The following is a 25823-nucleotide window of genomic DNA, read 5'->3' on the forward strand; positions in this document are numbered from 1 at the left end:
GATGTCACTTTCCTCAGACTTGTTTGTTTTCAGGATCATGGGAGTTTCATCTTTAAAACAATATTTTTATAGTATGTGTCAAATGCCATTTCATAATGAAAGAAAACAAATTGCTTCCACTTTGTACACCATGGTAACCAGTCAAGAATGTGAACAGCTCCTCAAAGGTGGGGTCAGCAAACACCCCCAGGGCAAACTCCCACATGAGATCCTTCGAACACCCCCACAGCCCCAGGGGAGCTGCCCAAACCCTGTGTAAATAAGAGGAAAATTTGGCTTGACTCCTCCTGGGACTTTGCTGTTCCCACAACAGCCAGAAGAAAAATCATTGAGTGACTTCAAAATACTCCCTGGAGACTAAACATCTCACTGGAGGAAAGCAGATCCACTGCAGGGCCAGCTCCAAGGTTCACCCCAAATTCAAACAGCCCCAGGGTTCTCCTCAAAGTCAAGCACAGCCCAGGGCTGATATCTCTCCCACACCATGGCATGTCTGTGCAGCATTCGCTTCACTGGCTCCTGCCTTGCTCCAGGATGGAACAACACAACCAGAAACCTCCAGAAAGTCTCACTTGAGCCAACTCCATGTTTAGAGAACATATGAGCTGGCATCAGCTCCGTATTGCTAGAGAAAATATACAATCCCTCCAAACAGACATACAGCTAAGAAGCCCCATTTCCCTTTCACACAAACAAAATCCCCCAGACAGTAAAACACAGGATGCTGACTCCCCCCACCCCCCGGCAGCAGCTGAACGTGGCTGCAGCAGCTCCACCAGGTGACCCCAGAGAGAAAACTCGTTGTCATCCTACCTGCAGAAGCCAGTAGCACCTTCTGTGAAACGTGGGGATGATGGAGGAATGGACATAGCAGCCATACAGGCACTGGGGACACAAAAAGAGAAAGCAGGTTAGTGCAGGAGCCATCCCAAGAGGCCGGGCTGGGGAAGGGGTGGCAGCGTGTGACACGAATGGAGGACGTTGTTCTGCGCTGGTGTGGGGCTGGTGACACACAACACAGCATTGTGGCAGCCCAGTGCAAGCACTGCAGGCTTTGCTCCAGGTCACAGAACCCCCTCCCTAACAGCCCCTGCCCTGCCACCTCCAGCCAAGGTGGCACCCTGGAGTGGCCAGAGCCAACAGGGGCTCCTGTGGTGCTCAGCACCACGACACAGACAGGGCTGGTCTGGGGGCTGCCATTCAATCTCTGCTCCTTCGTAATTTTATTTTTTGGCAAATACAACACGTTCATTTCTTTTTCCATGGCTTATCTCCTGGGTATTTCAACTGAAAATGTTGTGTTTGTAAACTGAAAAAATTGCTGTCAGATATTTTAGACAGCAAAATGCCAAAATATAGTTTGTTTCTTTTCTTTTCTGGTTTTTTTTTTTTTTTTTAATGAATTCTGCTTCTCTGATTAACTGAAATCAGCAAAGCTGAGGAATTCTTTCTGCAAGGAAAAAACCCCAGATTTCCAGAACATTAAAACTTTTTTGGTTGGAAACCAAGCCTGGTGCCAACCCAAACACATAAAACTGGTTTTAATCAGAAAGATCCTGAGTGCAGAGGGGTGCTCGTGCTGCTGGACATGCGTGCTCAGGGAGCACATGGGAGGCTGCAGCAGTCCCCCCTCCCCAGGATCACTGCTCACAAGGTCAGCCTGAATTAAACAGGATTTAAGGACTGGCTGCTATCACTGAGTTATTTTTAAAACACAAATGACAAAGATTAATAATGTTTTTAAAATGTGTCAAGGGTACATTCTACACACTGAAATGCAGGGAGGAAAAACAGAGGAGGAAAAAAGCCTTGCAGAAAATAATCCAAAGAAAAGCTTAACATTTAAATCCCTCCTGAGGGTTGGGGAACAGCTGCCCTGACAGTGACTCCTGGCACTGGGGGCTGCATGGAAAGGTCTGCAGTGTTCAGTTCTGCTGACTCAGAGCTGGTCCCCCCACCCCAGAAAGCAGCTTGAGAGGTGCAGCATCTCCCAGTCCAACCTGTTTCCCAGTGAGGATGGGAAAGCTGCTCTGGAGCTGCTGGAGCAGCCTTCACAGCACATCCACATCCACAGCACTTTGTGAGATAGGTATCAATCTATTCCAGCACCCCCTGACTTGTTCCCACCCCAATTTGCTGTGGAGTCGATCGAAACTTTGGCTGATTAAAACAAACCCCAACGCTGGGCTCTGTGCAGCTCGTGGTGCGCAGCAGGCGGGAGCGCTGCCCTCCCTCTCCAGAGCTGTCTCGCAGATAATTCTAGAGCTGTCAATAATGAATCACACAAAAGCCTCCCACCTCCACAAAACTGGTTCTCAACATTTCAGCAAACCATTAAAGAAATCCTAACAGCTCAGAGAATTCAAAAAGCACACAGAATACAGAAGGGATTTCTTACATTTTTCTTTTTTTTTTTTCCCCATGGCAGCAGGACATGGGAATCTGACTCTGGATGGATGTTTTGAGAGTGGATGTCCAACCTGGACAGCTGGGATGAAGGAGACCCACACACTGAGCAATCTCCTGGCCTCAGAGAGATGGGAGGGACTGTCCCCACAGGCACTGAGAGCTACCAGAGCAGCAGAGAAACACTGCAGGGGTGAAACAGCCCCTGGAAGCCCAGCACGTGGAGTGCAGGCAAAATGAATGATGACAGCAATAAAAACTACATTAATTTTTGGACAAAAAGGCATAAGAAAAAGTTGAGGATATAAATAGAAACCTAGGAAATCGGTGTGTCATTGTTTTGGAGCATTTTTAAGATTAATGGGTTAAGCACTGTGGATGACACAAAACCTGCAGCCTCATGGCTCAGCACATTGGGGTTGTGGGGAGGTGGGTGTAGGATATTCCTGCACATTGGGGTTGTGGGGAGGTGGGTGTAGGATATTCCTGCACATTGGGGTTGTGGGGAGGTGGGTGTAGGATATTCCTNGTGTAGGATATTCCTGCACATTGGGGTTGTGGGGAGGTGGGTGTAGGATATTCCTGCACATTGGGGTTGTGGGGAGGTGGGTGTAGGATATTCCTACACTTGGATCTGCTGACCCCTGCCTTTGGCTCTGGGATGGCCCAGGGCTGCCAGCTCAACAGCTCCCTGCAGTTAATGAGGAGAGTGGAAATACCACCCTGCCTGGCCAGAGCAGACAGGTAACCAGGGCAGGAATAATACCTTTAGCTAAAGCAGTCTTTAAAATGAATTCTTGCTCAAAACAGGCAAAGGGGGTTTCATTAGCTGTGCTTTCTTTTATTTTTTTTAATTGTTTTTTAGTGGGAAGGTAAAAGCTGCAGAGGCCTATGTGTCTGTGGAGATGTTAATGCCAGGCTGGGCGCTCAGCCAATGCATTAAGTGAAATCGAATTCCTGAAACCAGCTTTAATCAGCAGATTTTTAAGGTTAGAACGACTCTCTCCTCTGCAAGGCTTGCCAAGGTTAATTCTGTCCTGAGCAGGCTGAATTAATGGGCTGGACAGGGGAGAACATTTTTTTTCATGATTCTCTTTTAAGTTTACAAAATCTCCAGGAGAAGAGAAAAGGCATTTCTGAGCAGTCTGAGGAGAAATGCCACCTCAGCAGCTCATTGACTGTGGTGGGGAGAACACGGCCAGCAGCAGCCTGACCCTGCAGGAGCCCTGAGCACACCAGCTGAGGGACCTGGCTGTGGGGACACTGGGACCATCCCCTATCAGGGAGTGTGTCCTTGTCCCTGGAGACAATCCTGTGTGTGTGGCAAGGATGCTCTAAGCAGAAACCATGTCCTGCCCCTGTGGGGATCCTTCCTGTGCAGCTCCCCGGGATGAGACCCCCACACCTGCCCCAGGAACCAGCCACAGGCACCTTCTGCACAGCCCCCACACTGCTGCTGGAGGGCCTGGCCCTGGCAGCTCTGCTGCAGCTCATCCCTTTACAATTCCAGGGGTAATTAAAGAGAAAAGGCCTTCTCTGGGAAGCAGGGGAGGGTGTGCAATTACAGCTTCCCGCCCTGCCATTTGTATGCAGTGCACATTTGGCATTACCAAACTTCTGAAAACTGGAGGAAGGGGGGGGGGGATATAAAATCAAATTATTAGTGGATTTTTTATTTTTTTTTTTTAATCCTGAGCTCCTTAAAGTGATTGTGGCTTATTTAAAAATAATACAATAATGCTGAGGTGTTCTTCCTTAACAAGCATACCTTGGGAATGGAAACAAGAAAGCAGGAGAATCAAAAATTCAAGATAGGGTTGGACAGGCTTTGAAATTCTTCTCCCTGGTGAGTTACACTAGTGGATATTTAAAAAACCCTAAAAACCGCCTAGATTTTGTTCAGATTTTCACACTGAATTCCCAATTCCCTTAATAAGAAGCTAAATCAATCTTTAGAGAACAAATCACGTAAGACCTATGGCTGTATATTATTAATATATACTTGAGTAATTTTTTGGTGGTAGGGCTTCAGCTTTCAACACCCAAGCAGCCTCCAAACACCAGGAGCAGGATCTGTGCAGGTCACTGGGGGAAAAGGAGCGTGCCCTGTGCTCCTGGCTCCGTGGTGGTATTGAGCAACATGTGCTCATCCCAGCAGCTGATCAGCTCCCTGGTACATCCCCGGGCTGCTGGGATCTCCCTCTGTAATTACTGACCATTTCAGAGCTTCCTCACCAATTTCCATGAGGGAGCAGCACACTGCTGGCAGTAGCAGCACTGCTGCCATCAAACCTCCATGGAAAGCCAAGAGAGGCGTTGGCTTCACTGCTCTCATCATCCTGATGACAGGACACAGGTCTCCTGAAGCAGAGGCTGTGTCTGAGCCCGACCACACTCTGCTCTCCTGCTGTAACCAGCACACACTGGGAAGGAGCAGCAGCCGTGCAGCAGCACGTATGGATTCACAGGCATGGAAGGGAAACTGGAAAAGCAGCTCACATGAGCATCCTTCAATGCAGCAACCTGTGTTTTGGTGGTCAAAATGCAATGACAAGCCCCACTCTCCCAGCCCTATCATGATATATAGAATCATTCTGTGATTTTATCACAGACATCTCCATAATCTGTTCTTACAGGTACCACTGCTATCCCATTCTTTTCACCAACATTTCCATACCCCAGCAGATACACCATCCCATCTTCCTGAAACTGATTCCTCTGGATTTCATACAAATCATGACCAGAGGAATTTGTCAGTTGTTTGCAGTGATACATTTGTTTTATGTGTAGGAGCTATTGTCTGTCTGTTTGTAACCAGCACACACAAGAATCTCTGCTGACCCTCTGAGAGGGCAGAGCCCAGCTAGAAAGGTGAAAATTTGGCTTCTTAGCCACAGAATTAGCAACCACTGGGAAAACCCCTCAAATTTTGTGTGTCACCTCTCTTCTCAAACAGACCTGAAGCGAGCGCCTTCTCGGATTGGGTTATCGTACAACAGATGATCCTTTCCTCAGGACAGAGATGCTGAAGCCACAGCCACATTCCAAATCCATTTAAACGTCAGATGAGGCTCGCCCCTGTCAGCTGCGGGAGCCGGGAGACAGCGGCGGCTCCCGCCCACTCCATTAATCAGGATTCAGAGAGAAAAGCCAATGTGCTGCTATAAACCCCCTGACTCGATGCCAGCACCACGAGCAGGGAGCCACGTGCCATCAATCTCCGCCATCCTCCCGCAGAGCCAGGCACAGCCGGGAACACTGACAGGGGCTTGTGACAGCTCGGCCAGGGCACAGCAAGGCACAGCACACAGGAGATTCTCAACATTTCCCCGTGCAGACTGGTCCCACTTCAGCTTTTTTAAGCTGTAAATAGGGAGGGGGAACCACATCTGAACCCTGTGGAATCCCCAGGGTCAGAAGGCTGCTGCCAGAGCTCTGATTTTGACTTAAGGAGTGTCATAATATAGGAATGAATCCAAAATTTCCCATTACTGCTGCAAATCAAAACCAAAACACTGCTAACCGTGTTCTCTCACTCATCATCTTGGAGAAACACAGATATTAGACAGGTTTGGATTTTCCTCTGACATTCATAAATAGTAACTTTGATTCAGCAGAGCACAAAGCCACGTGCTCAGATCTCAGCCTGGGCTGAGCCGCGCTGCTGGCAAGGTTCGCCTTTTATCGATGTCAACAGAACTTAAGCAATTGCTTACAGTCTGCCAGGTTGGGCAAGGAGTCCCTGGTAGTGACAGCAGATCCCAAAAACATTCTTAACATTTCTAGGCAGCTGCAAAACACAGAGAACCTGACCCTTCACTTTTCAGCTGTGGCATCACAGCAGAGCGCTGTGCGGCCCCAGGCACTGCCCGCTGTGCAGGCGCTCAGCCTGGTGCAGGGATTTCGGGTTTAAGCCTGTCAGTTCTTTTCCTGACACATTTCAAACCTCCCATATGCCCTGGATGCCACTGGCAGCCATACCCAGATAACAGCACCTGGACTGAACCCAGGGCTCTCCTGTGATGGCTGATCAGGGGAGGAAAGGTTACAAAGCCTGTGCATTGCAGGACCTCGTCACTTCTGGTGGCTTTTGTTAACAAATATTGTTCTGTTTACCTCGGGACTCGTTAGAAAGCAATTTTTGAAATATTCAATATTTAATGAAATATTTAAATGTTTAATGGCTTATTTTTCAAACCCTGTTTTCCCTTTGTGGGGCTCTGAAGTCTCTGCAAAGACTGCAAGGTTTTAAGTTTCTTGCTGTTAGAAATGCATCCTCTAATGACATTGGCTTAACGACAGAAATCGGCGTACGTGGGGACTGATGCTTCCACAGGCAGCAACACCCACTGCCTGGCCCACTGCAGGATCATTGGTATGCATCCCCACACCCCCACTGCAGTGCCTGCCTCTTCATAAATGCATATTTCTTTATTAATACGGGGATACTTTAATCTCAGTCTAATTTTACCTTTAGGGAAGCTCTATTCTGAGGCTGCCAGGAGCTTAGACCCTCCAGATGCAGTGGTGTGATTTGTATTCAAAGCAGCAGGTCTATCTGTCAACATGTTTGTCTCCCTTCTCTGCCAGCTCTTATTTATAATCCCATTCAGATTAATGAATGACAGTAGTTCTCATCAGAAGAAATTTGATTAATCAATTTAAGTGCTTAATCACCCTGGCCTGGGTGAAAAGTGTACTGGAGGGATGCTGCCTGGATAGGGGCAAAGTTGTGAGATGTAGGAGGAAAACATCATCACATTCCCTCAGGAACAGCTCGAGCCAGGAATGTGCACTGGATCCTTGACGGGATTACGAGCTTTCCAAGAGCTCAAAATTTCCTTAGGGCCAGCAGTCATGGCCTATTAGTAATGAAATATCCTTTTCAACCCACCTCCTGATCTGACACAAAAGGCTTCATACTACTCACCTCCCTCCCTGCTACCCATGTTGCTCAAACTGAACCCAAAAACTGCTGATCATAAAACCCCCTGCGGGGTGATGACCAGGATAACACACCTGGGCTTCCTGTGGCTTCCCACTCCCCATTAGTCCTGCCCACTGCTTTCCTGTACCTCAAAGAGTCTCACAGCCTGTCTGTGTCACCAGCTTGAATACTCCAGAGTAATCCCCAGGGTTTTCTGGAGACCTGGGAGCTATTTCAGGTGAGGCAAGGTTGAGCAGAAATCACTGATTTGTAGGACAGAGGCCACACAGAGTGAGCACTGCCTGTAGCTGCTCTTGCAGATACTGTGAATGACATGATAAACCCAAAATAAACCTGTAACACAGCTCCAAGCAGGCTGTGCTCAACCAGGTATTCAGGATATGGGAATTCTCACTGGGAAGGATTCCCACATTCACCTCCACTACGTAAACTCAGAGGGACTTGGGGCAGGTGACCTGTTTGGACCTGAGTACAAGCTCTGTGGACAGACCATCTGATGACACTGGTATGGAAGGGGTCACTGAGAGCACATCTGGGTGGCACATGCTCACGTGAGAGCCAGGCCCCCATACTTTCAGGTAAGGGAAAAGCATTCCCAACATCCCTGATGTGAGTGGCAATTAGCAGGAGGAAAAGTGGTACAAGAGGCTGCTCTGACTCCACAGGCCTGTGGAGCCTAAATAAACACTGCCAGGGTGGTTCTCCAGTGGGATACAACCAACCTACAGCACAGGCATCACCTGGGTCCCCATACACCATCAACCCCCACAGTCTCCTCAGCCTGGGCCACCCCACACCACCCTCGTGCAAGAGTTTCCTGACTGTCACCACACAGTGAGAACTGTGAGCTGGAAAATGTGGAGCGTATTAATGTCACACTGAAATATGACATAATACACAGAAGTATTTTATATTTATTCTCTTTTAGAAATGTTAGAAAGACAATATAATGAGAACACTGCAAACAAGTCAAGCGTTTTCCTCCTAATCTGGCAATAAAAATGTCAAAGAAATGCCTAAAATCCTAATAGGAGAACAAAAAATAATGGGTTGGGCTATAACAAGGATTTAGATGCAACTTTACTTGAAGGCTTTAATCATGTCTCCTAAAACATCAATGGAAAATCAGATACAAAGCTGTATGTACCATTAATGTCTGTGTTGGTTGCCTCAGCTGCTGGGGGGCTGAGACTGAATGGATCAGGCAGAGGTTAATGAAGACAGGTTGAGGTCAAAATGCCTTTATATCTGGGGAGACTTTGCACTAAAGAATTACTGAGCTGGTCTTGGTGGAAACTTGTCTAAGGTAGCAAAGACTGTGACAAGAGCAGCACCACATCTCCAGCCCAGCTGCCTCCACCATGGCCATCATGGGCAGGCTGCACCAACTGGGAAAGCTGGTTATTATCTGTCTGATTCTCTTTTTTGGGAAAGAAAAGAGACCATCACAGCATGGGGAAACCAGACAAAATGTGACAGTGCCCTGGGGAAATGCAGGCTGAGATGGTATTTTGCAGACACACAATAGAAACAAGCCACATCTGGAACAATCCCAGAGTGTGCAGGGCATGAGCACGATTGTGTGAGGGACATTTGTCTGACATGTCCACTGTCTCTGGCATGGGCAAATAAGGACAGGTCTAACAAATCCAATTGATAGGAAATATATAAATATCTAAGAGAACTGTTGGGAGCTATTAATTATACATGCAGTTTTATCTTGGATTAATTTTGTGCTGGAATGGACATGAAGCCTTCACCAGGATCTTTTTATGGCAACCTCCTTTGGGCAAAATCAGCCCTGGAGCTACTGCAGACATCCCACACTACAAAGGGCTCAGGTTCTGGGTCCTGTTCTCTTTACTCCACTTGCTCACAATTAAGAGCAGTAGGTGCTGCAGTGAGTGACTCAATGACCAGCACATGTCCATCCCTGACTTCAGGCTCTTTGCAAAGGTGACACGGTTCCACTGCAGCTCCTCAGAGCCTGAGCAGAGAGCACAGGGTTGGGGAGTGACTGGTGCTCCAGACAGGGAGCTTCCAGTGGAAGCTGATATGGGAAGCTTCCCTTCCCATTTCAGGAAGCCATTTAACGTTTTCAGTAGCTCCTGAAATCTGAAAATTGAATCCAAGTGCATAGAAATTCAGAAGGACCTGACTTTCAAACCTCCTTCCAGAGAATCCCTTTAATAAAAAGCATTTACACAACCTAAAACAAATTATTATGTATGCCAATACTAAATCTTCCCATTCTGATTTAAAATCCTTACGACCTCTCTATTGCTCACAAGCAATGGCAGGAGCTACAGTAAACAGGCATTTAAGAATGTCTTTCTGGACAAGCTGTTGTAGAAATAGCAAGTTTATACTGCTTACAACCAACTTATCAATATTTTATTCCTGTCCCAAAAACCCAAACAGAAAAGCATTAATTTCTCAAGATTAGGGCACCAAAATTTACTGAAGTTCACCACCAGCAAACAACTGAGTGTTTCTGACGTTCAATAAGCAGTGAAAGGTCAATGTTTTACTTGCATTAATTTTTTATCAGAGAAGTGAAAGCTCATTTTCATGACAGATAATGAACATTGGAAGAAGTCTGCTATGGCAAGATATACAAGATGGGGGTACTCTCCATATGAGTAGTGGCTAAACCTCAGAGTCCTTCCTGGTGCATACCTGAGGTGACATTATGACTGGGATTTACCTGAAGTGACATTATTACTGGGATTTCACCTTCTGAAGAGCCCTTCAGGGGTATTTAACAGTCATATCACTTGGACAGCTGAGGAAGGAAAACACAACTCTAAACACAAAAGCAAATATCTCCCATATGCCCTGAGACATTCTGGAGGGTAGAAGCAGAGATGGCAAGCTAAGAGCAAATTTCCTTCTTGTAAAATAACAGTGATTTCTTTCATTGGCATTCAAAGTTCAGCATTCCAAAGAGGATCTGTCTACACACTGCCAACAACTTATTTGCATTCTTTTAGGAATGGGACGAGGAGGCAGTGGCATCATGGATCTTGGGTCTGGACCATCCCATTCCTCCTTCCTTTTGGGTCACTCTTCCTGGGGCAGAAAGGCTACAGGGCTGCCCTGCCAAGATCTGTCCCTGCACTTCTCTGCATGGACTGTCCTCCAAGAGACACCTGGAGTCCTGCCATGTACAGAACACCAGCCACCACCTGGCCCTGAGACCCTCGAGTCCACTGTGCCAGGACCCTGTACCTGCCCCTGCACCTCTGCAGCTGCAGCTGCAGTGCCGGGACACCACTGCAAAGGTGCAGCCCCTTGGGACGTCACCTGCCACGTCTCCTGCACAAAAACTGACCCTAAGGATTTACTTTTGCTTTAACTGACTTGACACCAGCATCTAATAACAGACCTGGAGGACTTTGCTGATTAATTAGATGCAAGGCTTCACACAAATGAACCTTAATGGGACCTCACACAACCCCCTCCAACCTTTTGTACCCTTTAGCTAAGAAGCTGAAAATGCTTATAAAGAACATGAGTGGAATTGCAGGTTCTTTAGCAGGTCATGAGGGTTGAAAAGTCTCCCACAAATGCATCCCTAGAGGTCACCCAGGCCTCACTGTGTGGAGAGTGATGGTGGCAGCAGGCTCCATTCAGCCTCCTCCAGCTGCAGGGTCCCACCATCCCACAGCCTCTGGTGGCAGCACACAGAGAAGGGGACCTGGCAGTCACAGAGCATTGACAAATGAAAGTCAAGTGATTAGCTGGCAGGTTCAACAGTTTCGCTTCTAAAGTGCTTTCTGCATATTTTCTCAATAAAAGCAAGACAGCGCTGATGAGCTATATGACAAAACAGAACGCTGAATCATTTTTAGTACATCACTCTTCTCATGCAGAGGGAATCTTCCGTCTTCCCCATCACAGCCAATTAGAGCATTCACAACATTTCTTCAAGGCTGACAGTGATTGGAAAAGATCATGAGACTCATAAGAGACAATTCCATGCTTTATTCTGTTAGATCTGTACTCTCCATCCTCTTGGTTTCCGGGTGTTTTACTGGCAATGGCAGAGCAGCATTTTGCTCAACCCAAACATTTTTTTCCTTGACTGTGAGTACAAAGTGCAGCTTTGCTGATGCCAGCAGAAAAGATGGTTTTCCTCAAAGCAGCAGGGGCATGTCTGGAGTGTGGAACAGTGGCTCTGAGCCCTGTCCCCTGCTCCTGTAGAAAACAGCATCCTGGAAATCCTCTGTCCTTCTGCAAAGAAGGACACAGCTGGCTCAGGAAAGAGAACTGCTGGAGAATGGTGCTGAGCAAGAACTGGAATGTCATTTGAACATGGAATGACTATTTCAGCTTTTTTCAAGACTGAAGTGGTGAAATGCCATCCCTTAAAAGGAGTCCCCTCTTACAAAACCTGCATCCATACATAGAAACTTGAAACACTAAAATGTTCATTGGCCAAATCCAGTTCAAAAGGAGATCAATGCTCTTATGGGTAACTCGCAGTGTCCAGAGGTTCAGAGTGCTGACAAATCACAAGAAGATTCCCAATGACATATGTCAATTTAGACAGTGTTTCTTTCATTTTTGTAAGCACAAGTTTTCAATATTTGGGAGAAGGGTGCAGACAGACATTCATGTGCTTGTTCACTGCCAAGAGAAAACGCTTTGCTGAGACTGAGCACTGGCTGCAGCACAAAATTGAACAGCAAGATTTTCTCTTGTTACTGAAACCAAGATTCAAGGAAAAGCAGAAGAAAACAGAAAATTCTGGGCTGCTTGCTTCCCAGCTTCCCACTGACACCACAAAACTGTCATTAGAAATGAGTCCCACGGGCAGGCAGAAATCTGTTCCCTCGGCCGCATAATCCATCATCTCTATCCAATACGCTGCCTGTAGGTTTACAAATCACAAGGAATTTACCAAGTGGCTTTCATAAGGAAAAGTGGACAATAAATCATCATCACACCGAAGCCACTCATGTAACACACAGCTTCATTTTCATGCCAAATTTCATAATTGGTAGCTGTGAAAAACCACAAAACCTACAGAACTTCCTGATCTGAGCAGTCTTCAAAAATAACAATACAGTATTAAGGATGGACATTAATTAAATTATTCACCTATTGCTTCTTCTCTGAAGAACCTGAAAGGGTAGAAACTAGGCCCTCACCAGAGCCAAGGCTGCACTTTGCCCCAAAAAGCTTTTGAAAACAACTGGTTTTACTTGAATTAAGCTCTAGGGTCTGAAGGACAGGGACAATCCCTCTGGAACTCCTGCCACTGCTGTACAGTGGCTGCAGCACCTCCTCAAACTTTTGATAAATCCTCCTCTGAAATGGCAATTAACACCTTTTGCAGGTCACTCCACAAGATTAATTTTCCAAGCACAGATTAATGAAAACGCAGGCAGAAGTGTTTAGAAAATATTTTCCCTATTAATCTTCATCAGCAGCAGATTACCAGCAGGGCGGCTAATGAAGACATCGGCTCGTTAAGGTGAGAGCAGGCAGGGAGAAGGACAGGGCTGTTCTCCCAGGCCACCATGTCCAAATACACTGCAAATTCCACAGAGGAACGACTCAGACTATCCCACAACACTGACTGGGTCCTACCCAGGAAGGACAGCTCAGAGGAGGGAACTGCCCGAGAACCTCAACCATCACAAACCCCCACAGCCAACAGGTTCCAAGTTCCACAATAGGAGCACAGACAAAACACATTTAAAAACCTTCCGTCCCTCCAAATCCACCAACAGCAAATGCTACCTCTGGTTGAAAGTTTACCCTTAGGATTGGGAGGCTCCTTTTTGACAGAACTTTTCTCTGCCACACACAAATCTCAAAGGGATGTTTAAAAGAATTGGATAAAAACTCTGAAACTAACACAAAGATGATCCTGCAGAGGAAACATGCCTCTGAAAAGAGCCCATGGTCACAGCAGAGCTCTGTGTAGAGATGTCCAGAACAGATGATGGCTCTGGAAAGATGATTGAGTGTGCCTACCTTCCTGAAGCTGGACTTTTTGGCTCCCAGAACCCCTATATTTTCCCAGATTACCAGAGAATGTTTCATGTTTCTTTCCCTAACAACTGTGTCTCCTGCAGTTCAAGCAAACAACAGTTTCTTTCCTCATTTTATTTTCTTTTCCAGCATTAACACTCTTTTAAATTGAAAAATGTTATTCTGCCCTTATTTTTCAAGCTCATCAGTGGCAATGTTGCATTTTGATCCAGTCTAGCCTAGAGCCTGGTTTGGGTTTAAAAAGTGAAGGGTTTAGGAGCCGTGCCTGGGGAAGGGAGCACGCTCCTGCCTGGCTCACTACAGAATCCATCAAAGCCGCACTTAATGGAAGGACGGCAGTGGGAGGAGAAGCTGAAACCACATCCCCTGTCCTTTGTCAGCAGCACAAAGCTGCGCACTCCCGTACCCTTCAAAGCTCCTTGCAGGCGGGTGCTGAGCCACTGCTGAGGCGCTGCGGGTGCTTCCTCCCGGCAGCTCGCTCATCCTCCTCCTCCTCTGCCGCCCGCGCAGCCTTCGGACCAGCACCGAGGGCTCCTGCCAGCTCACAACCCAAATAAACAGGACAGCTGAACCTAACATTAGCAAAGGTGACCTTCAAACCTTTCTGGTGTTTAAATTCACCCCTCACAATTAGCCATCGCCTGTTTAATATGAGGGATGCAGCTTCACCATGCCAGCTTTATAATATGAAAATATCGTCGCTTTATGTCAAGGTTTGCTTGCAAGTTTAGTTTGTAATAGGAAGGTGTATCTCTAATGACATCAAGGAAAAGAGAGGGATGGACCCAGGCTAAGCTGGATCTGACCGTGACTGTCAAGACACCAACTCACCTCTCCCTTGCAGAGCAGGGGAGGCCCAGTAAGCATAAAGTTTAATGCTACCCTGTTTAATGATATTTTCACTTCAACCGAACTGTAAAATTAACTGAGAACTTACATTAAAAAAAAGACTTTTATTTTATGCTGATCATTAAGTAAGGAGGTTTCACACTTGAGATCTGTTATATTAAAGGGGACTGAAATTGCTTGTATCAATTACTTTATTCTAAGTGGACAGACTTCTTACAAAATAATGAAACTGTTTTGTGACTAGAGAGGAGAAAACTGCCAAATTGTGGGTGGAAAGGGATCTCTGGTGTGTGGCTGCTGCCTGTGCTTCATGGGGCAGCACTCACCTCCCCATGTGGCAGGGGAGCTGCTACAGACTCCAGGCTTGGCACATGGCATGGTCCCACGTCACCTTTGGTGGACCACAGGCCTTATTTTCTGCCACTGAAACAATCTTCTTCAGGTTCTACTACCTAAAGTAACTGAAGGTGCACTCCACTGGAGCCTGGTAACTTTGCTGTTTACCTTGTCAGTGAACACACCTACAAGTGCAGTTCAAAAAATAACAAACTAAGGAGCTCAGAGGAACCATCCTCAGCATCACCCAGCCATGGAATGAGTGGACATATAAACAGAATGAAGGAAATAAACAGTTAAGCAGAAAAGCAGCAAGAGCATGAGAAACTGGGAAGATGCATAGCCTTAAGCGAGGTCTGCACCAAACTGGCTGTTCCAGTGAGTGAGAGTGAAACACAGCCCCTAAAAACTGATGCAGTCCTCTAATGTGGCATCTCTGATACAGCTCAGTGCCACTATAGGTATGCAATTAATTACAGACCAGCTGTAATGCACTTTGCAAATGAAAATTCTAGTAAAATGTTATTATTAATTCTACAAAAACGTAATTATTAATTCCATTATGATTACTGCCAATGGCACAAACCCAGTTTGAAATGTAAAATTCCCCTCAGGTAACTTTAAGACACACAAAAAATGGTACAAGGAAGCAAAGTATGTGAAGGGTCCTCAGGCCACTAAAACTTTCCAAGCCCCAAAGACCTGTGCTTGCACAACAGCACAGGCAGCTTCAGGAAAGCACATTTTTCTACAGGTTGTGTGTTTTGCTGTGATCATCCTCGTCATCCTCTTTTCTCTTAGCATACAAAAAGAGGCATTTTCAGTTGCAGAAGGTGCTGACTTTGCAAGATTGGGCTTGCCAGTGAAGTACGGGTTATCCCCATTTATACAACTGCACAGTGTTTATTTAAACACGAGCCAAAGCTCAGCTGTGTGAGGGGGATGAGCACATGGCAGTGCCAGCCATCCAGCTCTGCTGCTGGCACCCACCAGCAGAACTGCTCTTTGTCATACACCCACAGCCAGGGAGGCTCCATGAAGCCAAGCCCTAAATTTAGAAGTCATCATCCCAAAGCTGTACGTGAAACAATTCATCATGATGACAGCAGCAGCATGTGAAATGGAGTCGCTTGGAGAGTAATGCAGACAGGTATTTGCACAGCACGGTGGTGTTTGGAGTCTCATGAGTACATAACGTGCTACTTCACAATGGGGTGGGGCTTTTCCAGGGTCCTGTAATGACTCTGCTACAAGGCTTAACCTCAAATAACATTTCAGCCCATCCTAACACATAACAAAAAATCTAATTATATTCTGAAGAGGAGAAACAAAAGAAATACAGTAAGAAGGAAAAGGATCCCTCCTGCCCAGAGGACCCTGCTGTGGCATTCAGCAGCACCAACTACTCCAGACCACCAAGCCCAGTGCTCCCACATGTGAACACCATGGGCATGCTCCATGCTGGGCCCCCACCTGCTTCTGTCCTCATGAGTCCTGCAGCTCAAGACTCCAACACAAGCAGGGAAACTCTTGAATGTGCATTTACCTGCAGTCACTCTTGCTCTGGTCATTCCTGTGCCAATGCCAGCCCTCATTTTACGTGATTTTCACCTCCCCACTTTATTTCTTTGACATTTGTAGATGGAACAACTGCATCACTTCTCAGCCCTGGTTTTGCCAGATTAAACAAGCTTTTTATTTCTGCTCATAAAACAGCCCATTTTCCTGATCCGACCTGTCGTTTTCTGTTCTGCTCTGCACCATTGTCCCTTGAACACTGCCCTCCTCCACTGTAGAAGGAATTGTAAATGACACAGTGCCACCTTGCTCACAGCCCCATTGTGCCCCACTGCTGCTTGTTATTCCCTCTCTGAAGCACACAAAGGACTGCACATGCCATGAGAGCCATTAGCACACACTGTCTGAGGTTAAGGAACTCCAAAAAACATTCAACAGTGTGTGCAAGTCACCCCTACATCAACTGGTGAGATATCAATTTTAGCTGGAAAGATCCTTCAGTGTACAAAATGTTGGTAAACAGGAAATTTAACTGAGCATAGTCTTACCTGGCCTGCAAAGCAGGACATCCCAAGGCTGGGCAGAGGGGAATTAGAACACACCTCCAAGAATAAAAGTGATGTAAAAGCTAATCTCTCTCTTTCTCACTGCTGTATTCCCAGTCACAAGCTACATGTTCATTATCTTCCGTTAACGTATTGTGTCCTCTTCCTTAACTAATAAAACGCTTATCTCCAAGGAAATTCTGCAGAAAAGACTGAATTTGCATATACATAATAGACATGTCAAAATGTAAGATGCAAGGACTTGGTATTCCAGCTAAGAGTGTTATACATGATTTGTATTAGTGTCCCTAAATTCCAGAACAACTCCATTGAATCCCATCCCTGCCAGTGGCACTGTAGGACCAAGTGCAGATCTGCTGCATTTACTAAGGGCACAATGCAGGAACTGCACATTTGGGCTACACATGTTTAGGGGCAATCACTCCCATAATCTCAATGCAGCTGCTTAATTGTGTACTTGACAGAGGAAGAGCCAGGTGACAGTGAAACACTAGGTGGGATAAAATCTGAAAATGAACAGTAGGGAACTCGTTTTTCCCGAGGAGGGAGGGAAGGTCTGGAGACAGGAGCACCACAAGAGCTGGAGCACTGGTGCAGGTGGCTGCCCCACAGCACCCCACATCACTGCCTTAACATCAAATGCAATGGCTCTGTGCATGGGAGAGTCCCAAAGGAGAGGAATCTCTGCAGATAATGATCTGCCACAATGGCTTTCTGTAGAACCAGAATAACCTGGAATGCTAAAGGTGAACTTCAAATACAGATCTGCTGTGCATTTTGCTCCAGACCATGATAAAAACTTCTTCCCCTGCCAACAGCAAAGTCTACCATGAATTTTTTTTTTTTTTTGAACCTATTTTTGAAAGCTCTCTTAGAAAGAAGATATGCTCCAGGGGATGGAGAAGGCAGTGCCATATGCACAATGCAATACTGGGAGACAGTGCTTAGGATATTGACATTACAAAACCCGGGCAGCAATGGGAAACAGTGTTTTTACAAAGGTTACAAACAGGAATGCAAGGTCTAAGGGCAGTTTTCCAGATGCTGCTCAGTACCACCATATCATGCATTCCCTCTTTTCCTGAGTGAGGCAAGGAGATCCATGCTGACCAGAGCTGTGATGCTCACCAAGCTCCCAGGCTGCACTGGTCAGTGTCCTGTCACCAAGAAGTCCTTCCTTTCCTGGGAAACAACCTCCCAGGTGACAATTCCCCAGCACGAGGAGCATCATCCCAGCTCCACAGCTGAGCCATACTCCAGTACATCCCCCCCATACCAATGGCTCCTGCAGTTCAGTTGCCGTCATCTCTGCATCCATAAATCAACTTTATGGAATGCACCAATTCAGGAGCGGTGCAATAAAATACACCTGTATTATTGGAATATCAACTATGTTTGCAAAGAAACAAGTTTTTTTTTTCCATGAGCTCCCCAGCCACCTCCCCCAGTATCTGCAGAGCCGAGCACAGAACAGGACAGAGGTGACTGCCCAGTAGGGAGAGGTTGTTCACAGGACCCCAGCCATCTCCTCACACCCTGTGCTGTTATGTGCACCAGCACTGAGGGGGGCAAACTGTGCACAACCCATGGTAAAATCCTGGATAACAGAGACTTCTCACATCCATATTTAAAAATAAAAAACCCACCAAACTATTTCAAGTAGTCAGGCAAACATCACCCAGATGGCAAGTTTGCTGTATCCTTGCTGAAAAATACTATGCAGCCAACAAACCCATATGGCCAACCAGAGGAGCCACATAAAGATAACGATATGCCTATACAGGCAAAATGTTAATGAATTAGGCCCAAAGTACATAAAAATCTGCTACCTGGTCCATTACACCTGTTTATGAAATCAATGCTTGTATTTACCTTTACATTTAGTAGCTCATAAACATGGGATGGGCAGGCAGGGTCAGTGCAAGGGTGCTGGCAAGAGGCCATCTCTGCAGCCCACTGTGCTTCCCACACCCCAGTCTTTGCCCCCTTTCAGCTGGAAATGGGGTATCACAGTCTTCAAATTCCCCTAAAGGGGAAAGGGATAAGACATACAAGCAGATGGTCTATAAATAAGATTCTGGAAAAATCTCTCAGTGCCTGTGGATTTATCTCCTTTAAGAAGGTCAGCCCGTTCGCTGGAGGGTTATTAAGCTCTCTGCCACGTACATGCAGGCAGTAAAAGAGATGCAGAAAGGGCTGCATCACCTGAACCACTGACTCAAACAAATGCCAAACGCTGACGCCTTCAAGGCTCTGCCATCGTCACCACCTTCTCCATGGCTCTCATCCATGCAAGAGCCATTTCTGTTGTCTTCCAAGATGACAGTGAGCTGAAAAAGACGTGGAGGAAGATAACAACATGAATCTTCCATATTAGGATTAATCAATTAAGTGGCCATTACATCAGGAACCATCACGATGCTTGATGGCCAAGAAGATCTGTATTTATGCCCTGCTGCCTGGAATCCCCCACCAGTGACTTACACACTTACACCCCCCGAGCAGCCCGCTGTGAAAGGAGGGGAGAGCCATCTGACAAACCACGGGCACTGGGGAGGAAGGGGTTTTGGCCACCCCCAGGCACACGGCTGGCGCTCCCAGGTCCTGGTCAGATGCAGGTCACGGCAGCGGCTGCGACAAAAGGCTGAGCCCGGAGCGCTGTGCGTGCCGCTGCCGGCTCCGTGCTGGATTATCCCGGGTGCCCCCAGCCCGTGGGGAGCCCGCGTGGGAACCGCCGCAGTCGTTTCCAAGGCAACGGCGCATCCGAGGCAGGATTCCTTTCTCATCAGTGAGATGGCTCAAGTATCCATTACGTTCCGCGGCGGGTTGAATAACAAACATGAACGCCAACAAATCAATGAGACGAGCAGGATTTTAAGCCCTGCAAAATGCTTGTTTTCTTCTGTATTCCCTCGAGCCCGAGGCTCCCCAGCCAAGTTAGAGCAAAGGGATTTCAAATTTGGCAAGAATCTAGGCAACAGATCCTCCTGAAGTGCAAATTGCCACAGTTCCACTGAAGTCAGCAGAGATATGACAATTTACACCCACTTAGGTTCTGCCACTGGGTAATTAGCACATTGCAAATAACTGGAAACAGATTCCCAAATAAGAACACTCTTAAGCTTGAAGCAAGAATGTTTAAATAAAAAAAAAAACCCTCCAGTTTTTTTCCAGGATAAAGGAAACTTGCAGGCTTCTCTGCTGGCTTCTTCTACTATATTACTGGATAAAGTAAAAAATTGTCATTCTTTTTTGTTCCCCTGACGACCCAGGTTGAAACCACAGTCGTGTTATCAGCCTTGCTGTATCTGATGTATTTGGCTGACACATCTCCCACCAGGTCCAGCCCAAATGCCTTTTCACTTCCAACTCCACACACACCCCCAAAGACCCAGCTTCCCAACCACTCATTCCAGTTGTGCCCAGGTTTTGTCACCTACCCCATTTTACAGACTTCTATTTCAAATACAGAGGCAACAATGCACATGTTGATCATTTGCAGGATGTAACACACAAGTTCTGTATAATTTCTCTCTTAATCAATACCCAAAAAGGTCAAGCAGAACGAACCCTTCATTCTTTCATGTTGGGCTGACTGGCCTAACATCAGTCCTGGGCAAAGCAGTGGAAAAATTGATATGAGATTCAATTAATAAGGAATTAAAGGATGTTTTAATGCATTAAACACTCACCAACCTGGTTCCATGGGAAATAGCTCTTGTCAAGCAAACCTGATTTCATTCCTTCAGGAGGTTCAAATTCTGGTTGACAAAAGCCACATATTTGGAAGGCACTTAAAATTTTGTATGACATTTGACTCCATACCAAACAGCATTAGAATGTTGAAAACACACGCGTTTAATGGATTAAAAGCTGTCTAGCAGACAGATCTTGAAAGCAGTGGTCAGTTGGGATCTATAATTGAATTGTGAGCTTCTGGAGACAAGGCTGCACCCCAGGAAGCAAGGGCCCTGGAAGAGCTCACGCTTTGGAATGGACAAATGGCTCAGCCCACACGTGCAGGCAGCTGCAAAACCCAACTGCTGTTGTGTCAGCACCAACAGAGGAGACACGTGGTTGGTGAGGGTTCCTGCAGAACAGCTGGACAGAGATACCCACACATCTCTTCCTTTGCCTCAGTAGTAACTGTCTGGCTCTGTCACACTGGTTTGCCCAGTCAGAACAGATTTATAGGGGGGAAGTATCTGAAGTGGCACAGCATCCTGTTCTTTTCCCAGGATATGGATTCTCCTTGCACACATCCATCACACACGAGCTGTTACCTCACCACAGGAGGTGCAGACCAACCATGCATGCCTGAGGGCATCTCTGCCCTTACCCACTGACCATGTGAAGGCACTTCATCCATCAGCCCATGTGTGATCTCACTGGGGAGAGTCAAAAAGGAAGAGACACCCAGCAATAAGAGGTCTCCTGGATCTGGTTCCTTCTGCCACCAGCAGACACTCAGGGATTCCTGAGAGCTGGAAAAGCTGCCTGCAACTGACCTGTGCCTTGCCCCATCCCTGCCCTGCTCAGTGACTGACCAACAGCCTGCCTTTCTTCTTGCCAGATTACTCTAATTGCCAGAAGTGCTGAGTCAGAGAAATTTAATGTCATCTCTACACCTCAACAATGAACAAAGCCATAAAAGTGTCCCTGTGCTCACCTGTCAGCAAGTCACTGGCTTTCTCATCTGCATGAAGAACTGTCTAGGGGGAACACTGGTGGGGAGGGAGTGCAGGGCAGGGGATGCCTGGGAGGAGATGAGAAGCACTGATGCTTTGAGGCAAGACATTCCGTGTCTGCTCAGACCCCAACATCAGCCAAAAGCAAGCCAGAAAGCAAGAAAAGAAAGCAAGAGAGAAACAAAGAAAGAGGAAGCTCTAAAGGTCCAAGGAAGGGGTTGTGTGGCCCCAAAGCACCAGCACTGAGACAGGATCACCCACCCACAGCATTGCTCAGGGTGCCAGACTGCTCAGAAATCAAGCCTGCTTTAGCAATGTCTACAGCAGCTGATAACTCACTGTAAGGAACTGTGGCTTCCACAGGGAATGGGAGCTTGTCCTCCCAACATCTGGTGTGCTGCCTCTGCTCACAGCAAAGCCATCCCTTCCATCCTCTCCTCACAGCAGAGCCATCCCTTCCATCCCCTCCTCACAGCAGAGCCATCCCTTCCATCCCCTTCTCACAGCACAGCCATCCCTCCCTGCCATGTCCCTCCTCACAGGCAGGCTCGTTATTAGCCGGGGAAGCAGAGGATGTCCGATGGCAAGGGGGAATAAATCATTGTTCCCAGCTAAATGGAGTAGTGCAGATTTGCTGGAAATGCTGCCTTTACCAGCAGTGCAAATAATGGAGATTGCACGCGCCGGGGCCAAGGCAATGAGCCACCACACTATTGATGGGGCATTTGTACAACTGCAGGAGTTGTGTTTCATAGGCAGCTTTAACAAAGGCAGCGTTGCTGCTCAGAGCTGTGTTATATAATTCTGCTCCTCACCATGCACAGGTTATCCCAGACAGACCCCAAAGAAGCTGAAGGACAAGCGGCTCTTGATGATGTCTCCCCCTCAGCCACTCCTGTTTGTGGGGTCCAGCATCTGTGTGTGTGTGGGGGTGTGTGTGAAGGAGGATCCTTAGAATGCATTGGTAAACAAATATTCACAGAAATGCATTCTGTATTTAATTTGGGGGAATTACCCACTGGCAGACATGAGATAGAGGCATTACTATACTGGATCCATCCCCATTTAGCCTCAGTTCCTGCTCCTGACAGCCACCAGCACAAGATGCACTGGAAGAAGGTGAAAGGCTTTTGCACAAGACATCAGGAACTCCTGAAGGCGTTATCCAAAGTCCTAAACAACCTTCCACAGTGTAGCCATTCCACTGGCAGAGAGAATGTGATCTATGAGAAACATGATTTATCTACACAATTATAATTTACATTTTAATGAATGATGCTGCAACAAACATGCCAAAGTCTCATCTCTAGCATCTAATTCTGTTGATGCCAGTCAACATGTTCCACTATTCACTGTTTTCACTTGAAACTCCTGGCATCACTGGCTGTGTAACCTCTTCTGCTCCCCACGTATCTGCCATCTGCATCTTTGCCCAAATTAAAAAAGAAAAGCACCCAAGTGGATGACAGACACTTCCCAGTGGAGAACCACAATGGGGACTGGAGAATTCCCAGAATTCCCAGAAAGCTGTTCTGGGAGAATTCCCAGAAAGCCATGCATTAACATGCAGTAACAGGACAGAAGATCTGAATGAACCCAGGGAGAGACTTACAGGCTTCATTCTCTGCAGTAGTTTGCAGAAAGTGCATAAAGTGCATAACAACATATTATTAGCGTATAAAAATGAAAGGCCTGTAAATCTGTACAAGAAAGCCCAGAATCTCTACAAAATAAATATAATGAAAAACAAATTACAGATGAAAACTAGGCATCAGCTGTGACAGTGCTTGCTCGAGTCAGAAACAACAACTAGGATGTCAAACTGGTGCAATAACTCACTCTTTGGATTTACTTTTTTAACCAAAGGACTGCAGCTTCTCTTTTTTTTTTTTTTAGCATATTTAAAAATAGATTTGTACACTACTGCAACTGTGGTGGGGTTTTTTAAACAGATGAAGCATAACACATTACACATACTCCAAGCCTTCAAAATTTTTTAAAATGTGACTTGTTAAGTCGTTGTATGCATTAGTAGATAATTTTCTACAAAACAGAAAAGTCAAAGAGGTTTTTCCATTAAAAGCATCTCTGCCTTGATCCCACCTGCTCTGCACTGGAACCTTTTATTCTACTCTGTGTGTGTTTGTGTGTGTGCCTTTACAGAGATCCTGGAACCCTTGGGTTCAACTGAGCCTTATTACATTTTAAAGCCTTTGGATGGCAGCAGCAAAGTGTTCTGCACTATAAACCAGAACACAGCTGAGCTTTGATGGGTATGCTGCTTCTTTCTACCCCACAAAACACTTTCTAAATGCTATTAAAATTTAGCATACGCCATAATAACCAGGCTGCATTTTTTTCCACATTTAAGTCAATTGACTTTCAAGTTTTATCTTTCCACATACTTTGAATCAAATAAAGTTGTTTCTGCAGCTCAGGAGAAGGAGGATGTGGCTCAACTTGATGAGCAGCAGTTCCATGAGAAAAATTCTGGATAACCAAATAAAACTGCCAGTGGCCAGTGGAGACAAAGTAAAAAAGTTCTACATTTTCTGGTTTTTCCACCCATTAGATTACTCCAGAGTGATGAGGAATGCAGAAAACTCTTGTCAGTGCATTCACAGGGGAGGAAGACTCTGCAGGGAGGACAGAAGCAGGAGGATGCAGGCAAAGGTCACTTTTTACATAAACTGGAGGGGTACTGATGTGAGGTTGGGACCAAAAATAACTCCTAGAAATAGGAAACCTGGTGCAGTAAGGGAAGGGAACCAGACAGTGGGGTCAGGGACCCCTGTCTCACCTGGAGGGACCCCATGGTCCCACTTTATGAAGAGAGGTGAGCACTGCCCTCGTCTGGTTTCCAACACTTTTATATTTAACCACTCTGTGTTGCTCAAAAAGCAAATAATTCTGAAGGAATGTCACTCAGGGAAGACTCTTCAACTGGAGCTATTGGACTCTGTCTCTAACGTTACAAATATAATTACAACCATCAGCCTGTGCTAACGAGTGGGAAGGGGAATGATTTGCATCCAAACTGCAGCCACGTCAAAGCAGAAGATGCTTCTGAAATAGGACCCAGCAAGGCACTGAGCTAGTAAATCCTTCCATTTAAAGTTTCAGATGATATGTAGGGAGTCATGCTAGAAACTCCTCTTTCCAGCTGAGTCAGGATGCAGAGGCTATAATGAGCCAAATCTGAGTTATCTTCAAAATAACCAACACAGAGGATGAAAAAAAACAACCCACCACCCACCCCCACCAGGAGCTGGGCCCTGTCCCACTGCCCATGTGGGTGGAAGGAGGATGTGGCTGGAAAGCTGCAGAGAAGAAACCATCAGACACTGGGACTAGGACTTATGTAGACTGCAGAAAATTTACAGTAGGTAGAAAGAAGAAAACTCTTCTTCAGCTCAGGCAGAACATCACAGAAGCCTCAGTGGCAGGATGATTTATCATGTGTCAGACTCACCTCCCAGTCCAGTGATGGAAGTTTCATCGTTTGGAACATTGGAGGCTCTGCACAACATTAGGGAACACACCCTAGGGCATAATCCACCTTTGGCTCCAGCAGCAGGAGGAAAATCACCTGAAAGATTTTCCCTGCATCTGGTTTCTTTGATTCAAGGCTTTGGAATTATAAAGAAGTGAGGAAGGCAATGTTGCACAGACCACATATGATTATCATTTCCTTCAGCTGATGGCACTGGTTCCACAGAGGGGGCTGGGAGCAAACTGGAACCACATTGTCCAGTGGGCCACTTACACCCCAGTCTGTGTGCTTTTCACAGGTACTTATTTATGAACAGCCTGAAAACCTGGGGCATTTATCTTCCAGCAATTTCCTCCCAAAGCAGGTGACCAGACAGACACAATGCTTACCCCACGGTGACCAGAGCATGTGCTTGCTGTGACTTGCTCACCTGCAGGCAGCCTCCCACTGTGTGCTGGATTGGCTTCTGCAGAGCACACAAGCAAGCCTTTGCTTAAAATACTCAGGAAACTCTTTCCCTGGATTTTGCCCCCTTTCTTAACCTTCCCATATCCATACAATATAGAAAGTGGGAAACACAGCACCTGTAAATCCAGGTTGTGATCCAGCATCCCAGGGATGCTCTAAGACACTCTTCCACCTCATGGGATCTGGGGATGTTTCCAAGCTGCTCTCCTTAGCCACACACAGTTGGCTTGAGGAGGGTTGTTTATAGTCACTGGCAGTTCCACAAACATCCATGATTTAGTTCCCCAAATATTTGTCTCCCATGAAAGTCGGGAACCTCTCAATTTTACAAGAGTTGTTACAAGTCAGACAAAAGCTATTAATAAAGTGTGAAACCTACAATATCCCCCAAGGGGGATGGAAAAAGAAAGCAGCACTGGAAGGAAAGATCAAGTGCTGCTCCAGTGACAGATGGTGCTCCACAAAAGGTCAACCCTTGGCTCATTCTGCTGCTCATTATTTATTAACAATCTTTCTGACATTGGCATTACTGCAAGAGTCCAGCG

The 25823-nt window shown here is 46.4% G+C and overlaps 1 protein-coding gene across 6 annotated transcripts in view; it reads right to left on the reverse strand.

Moving 5' to 3' along the window:
- Positions 1-25823, reverse strand: part of CAMTA1 (calmodulin binding transcription activator 1) — a 234801-nt gene that overhangs the window by 108585 nt on the left and 100393 nt on the right. For all 6 annotated transcript variants that reach the window (XM_015648182.2, XM_015648184.3, XM_015648185.2 and 3 more), the window contains one exon: positions 814-885. In XM_015648182.2, coding sequence (XP_015503668.1) covers positions 814-885 — 72 coding nt within the window. The remainder of the gene's footprint in view (positions 1-813; positions 886-25823) is intronic.

Source organism: Parus major, chromosome 21 (genome assembly GCF_001522545.3).
Source record: "Parus major isolate Abel chromosome 21, Parus_major1.1, whole genome shotgun sequence".
Taxonomy (NCBI): Eukaryota; Metazoa; Chordata; class Aves; order Passeriformes; family Paridae; genus Parus; species Parus major.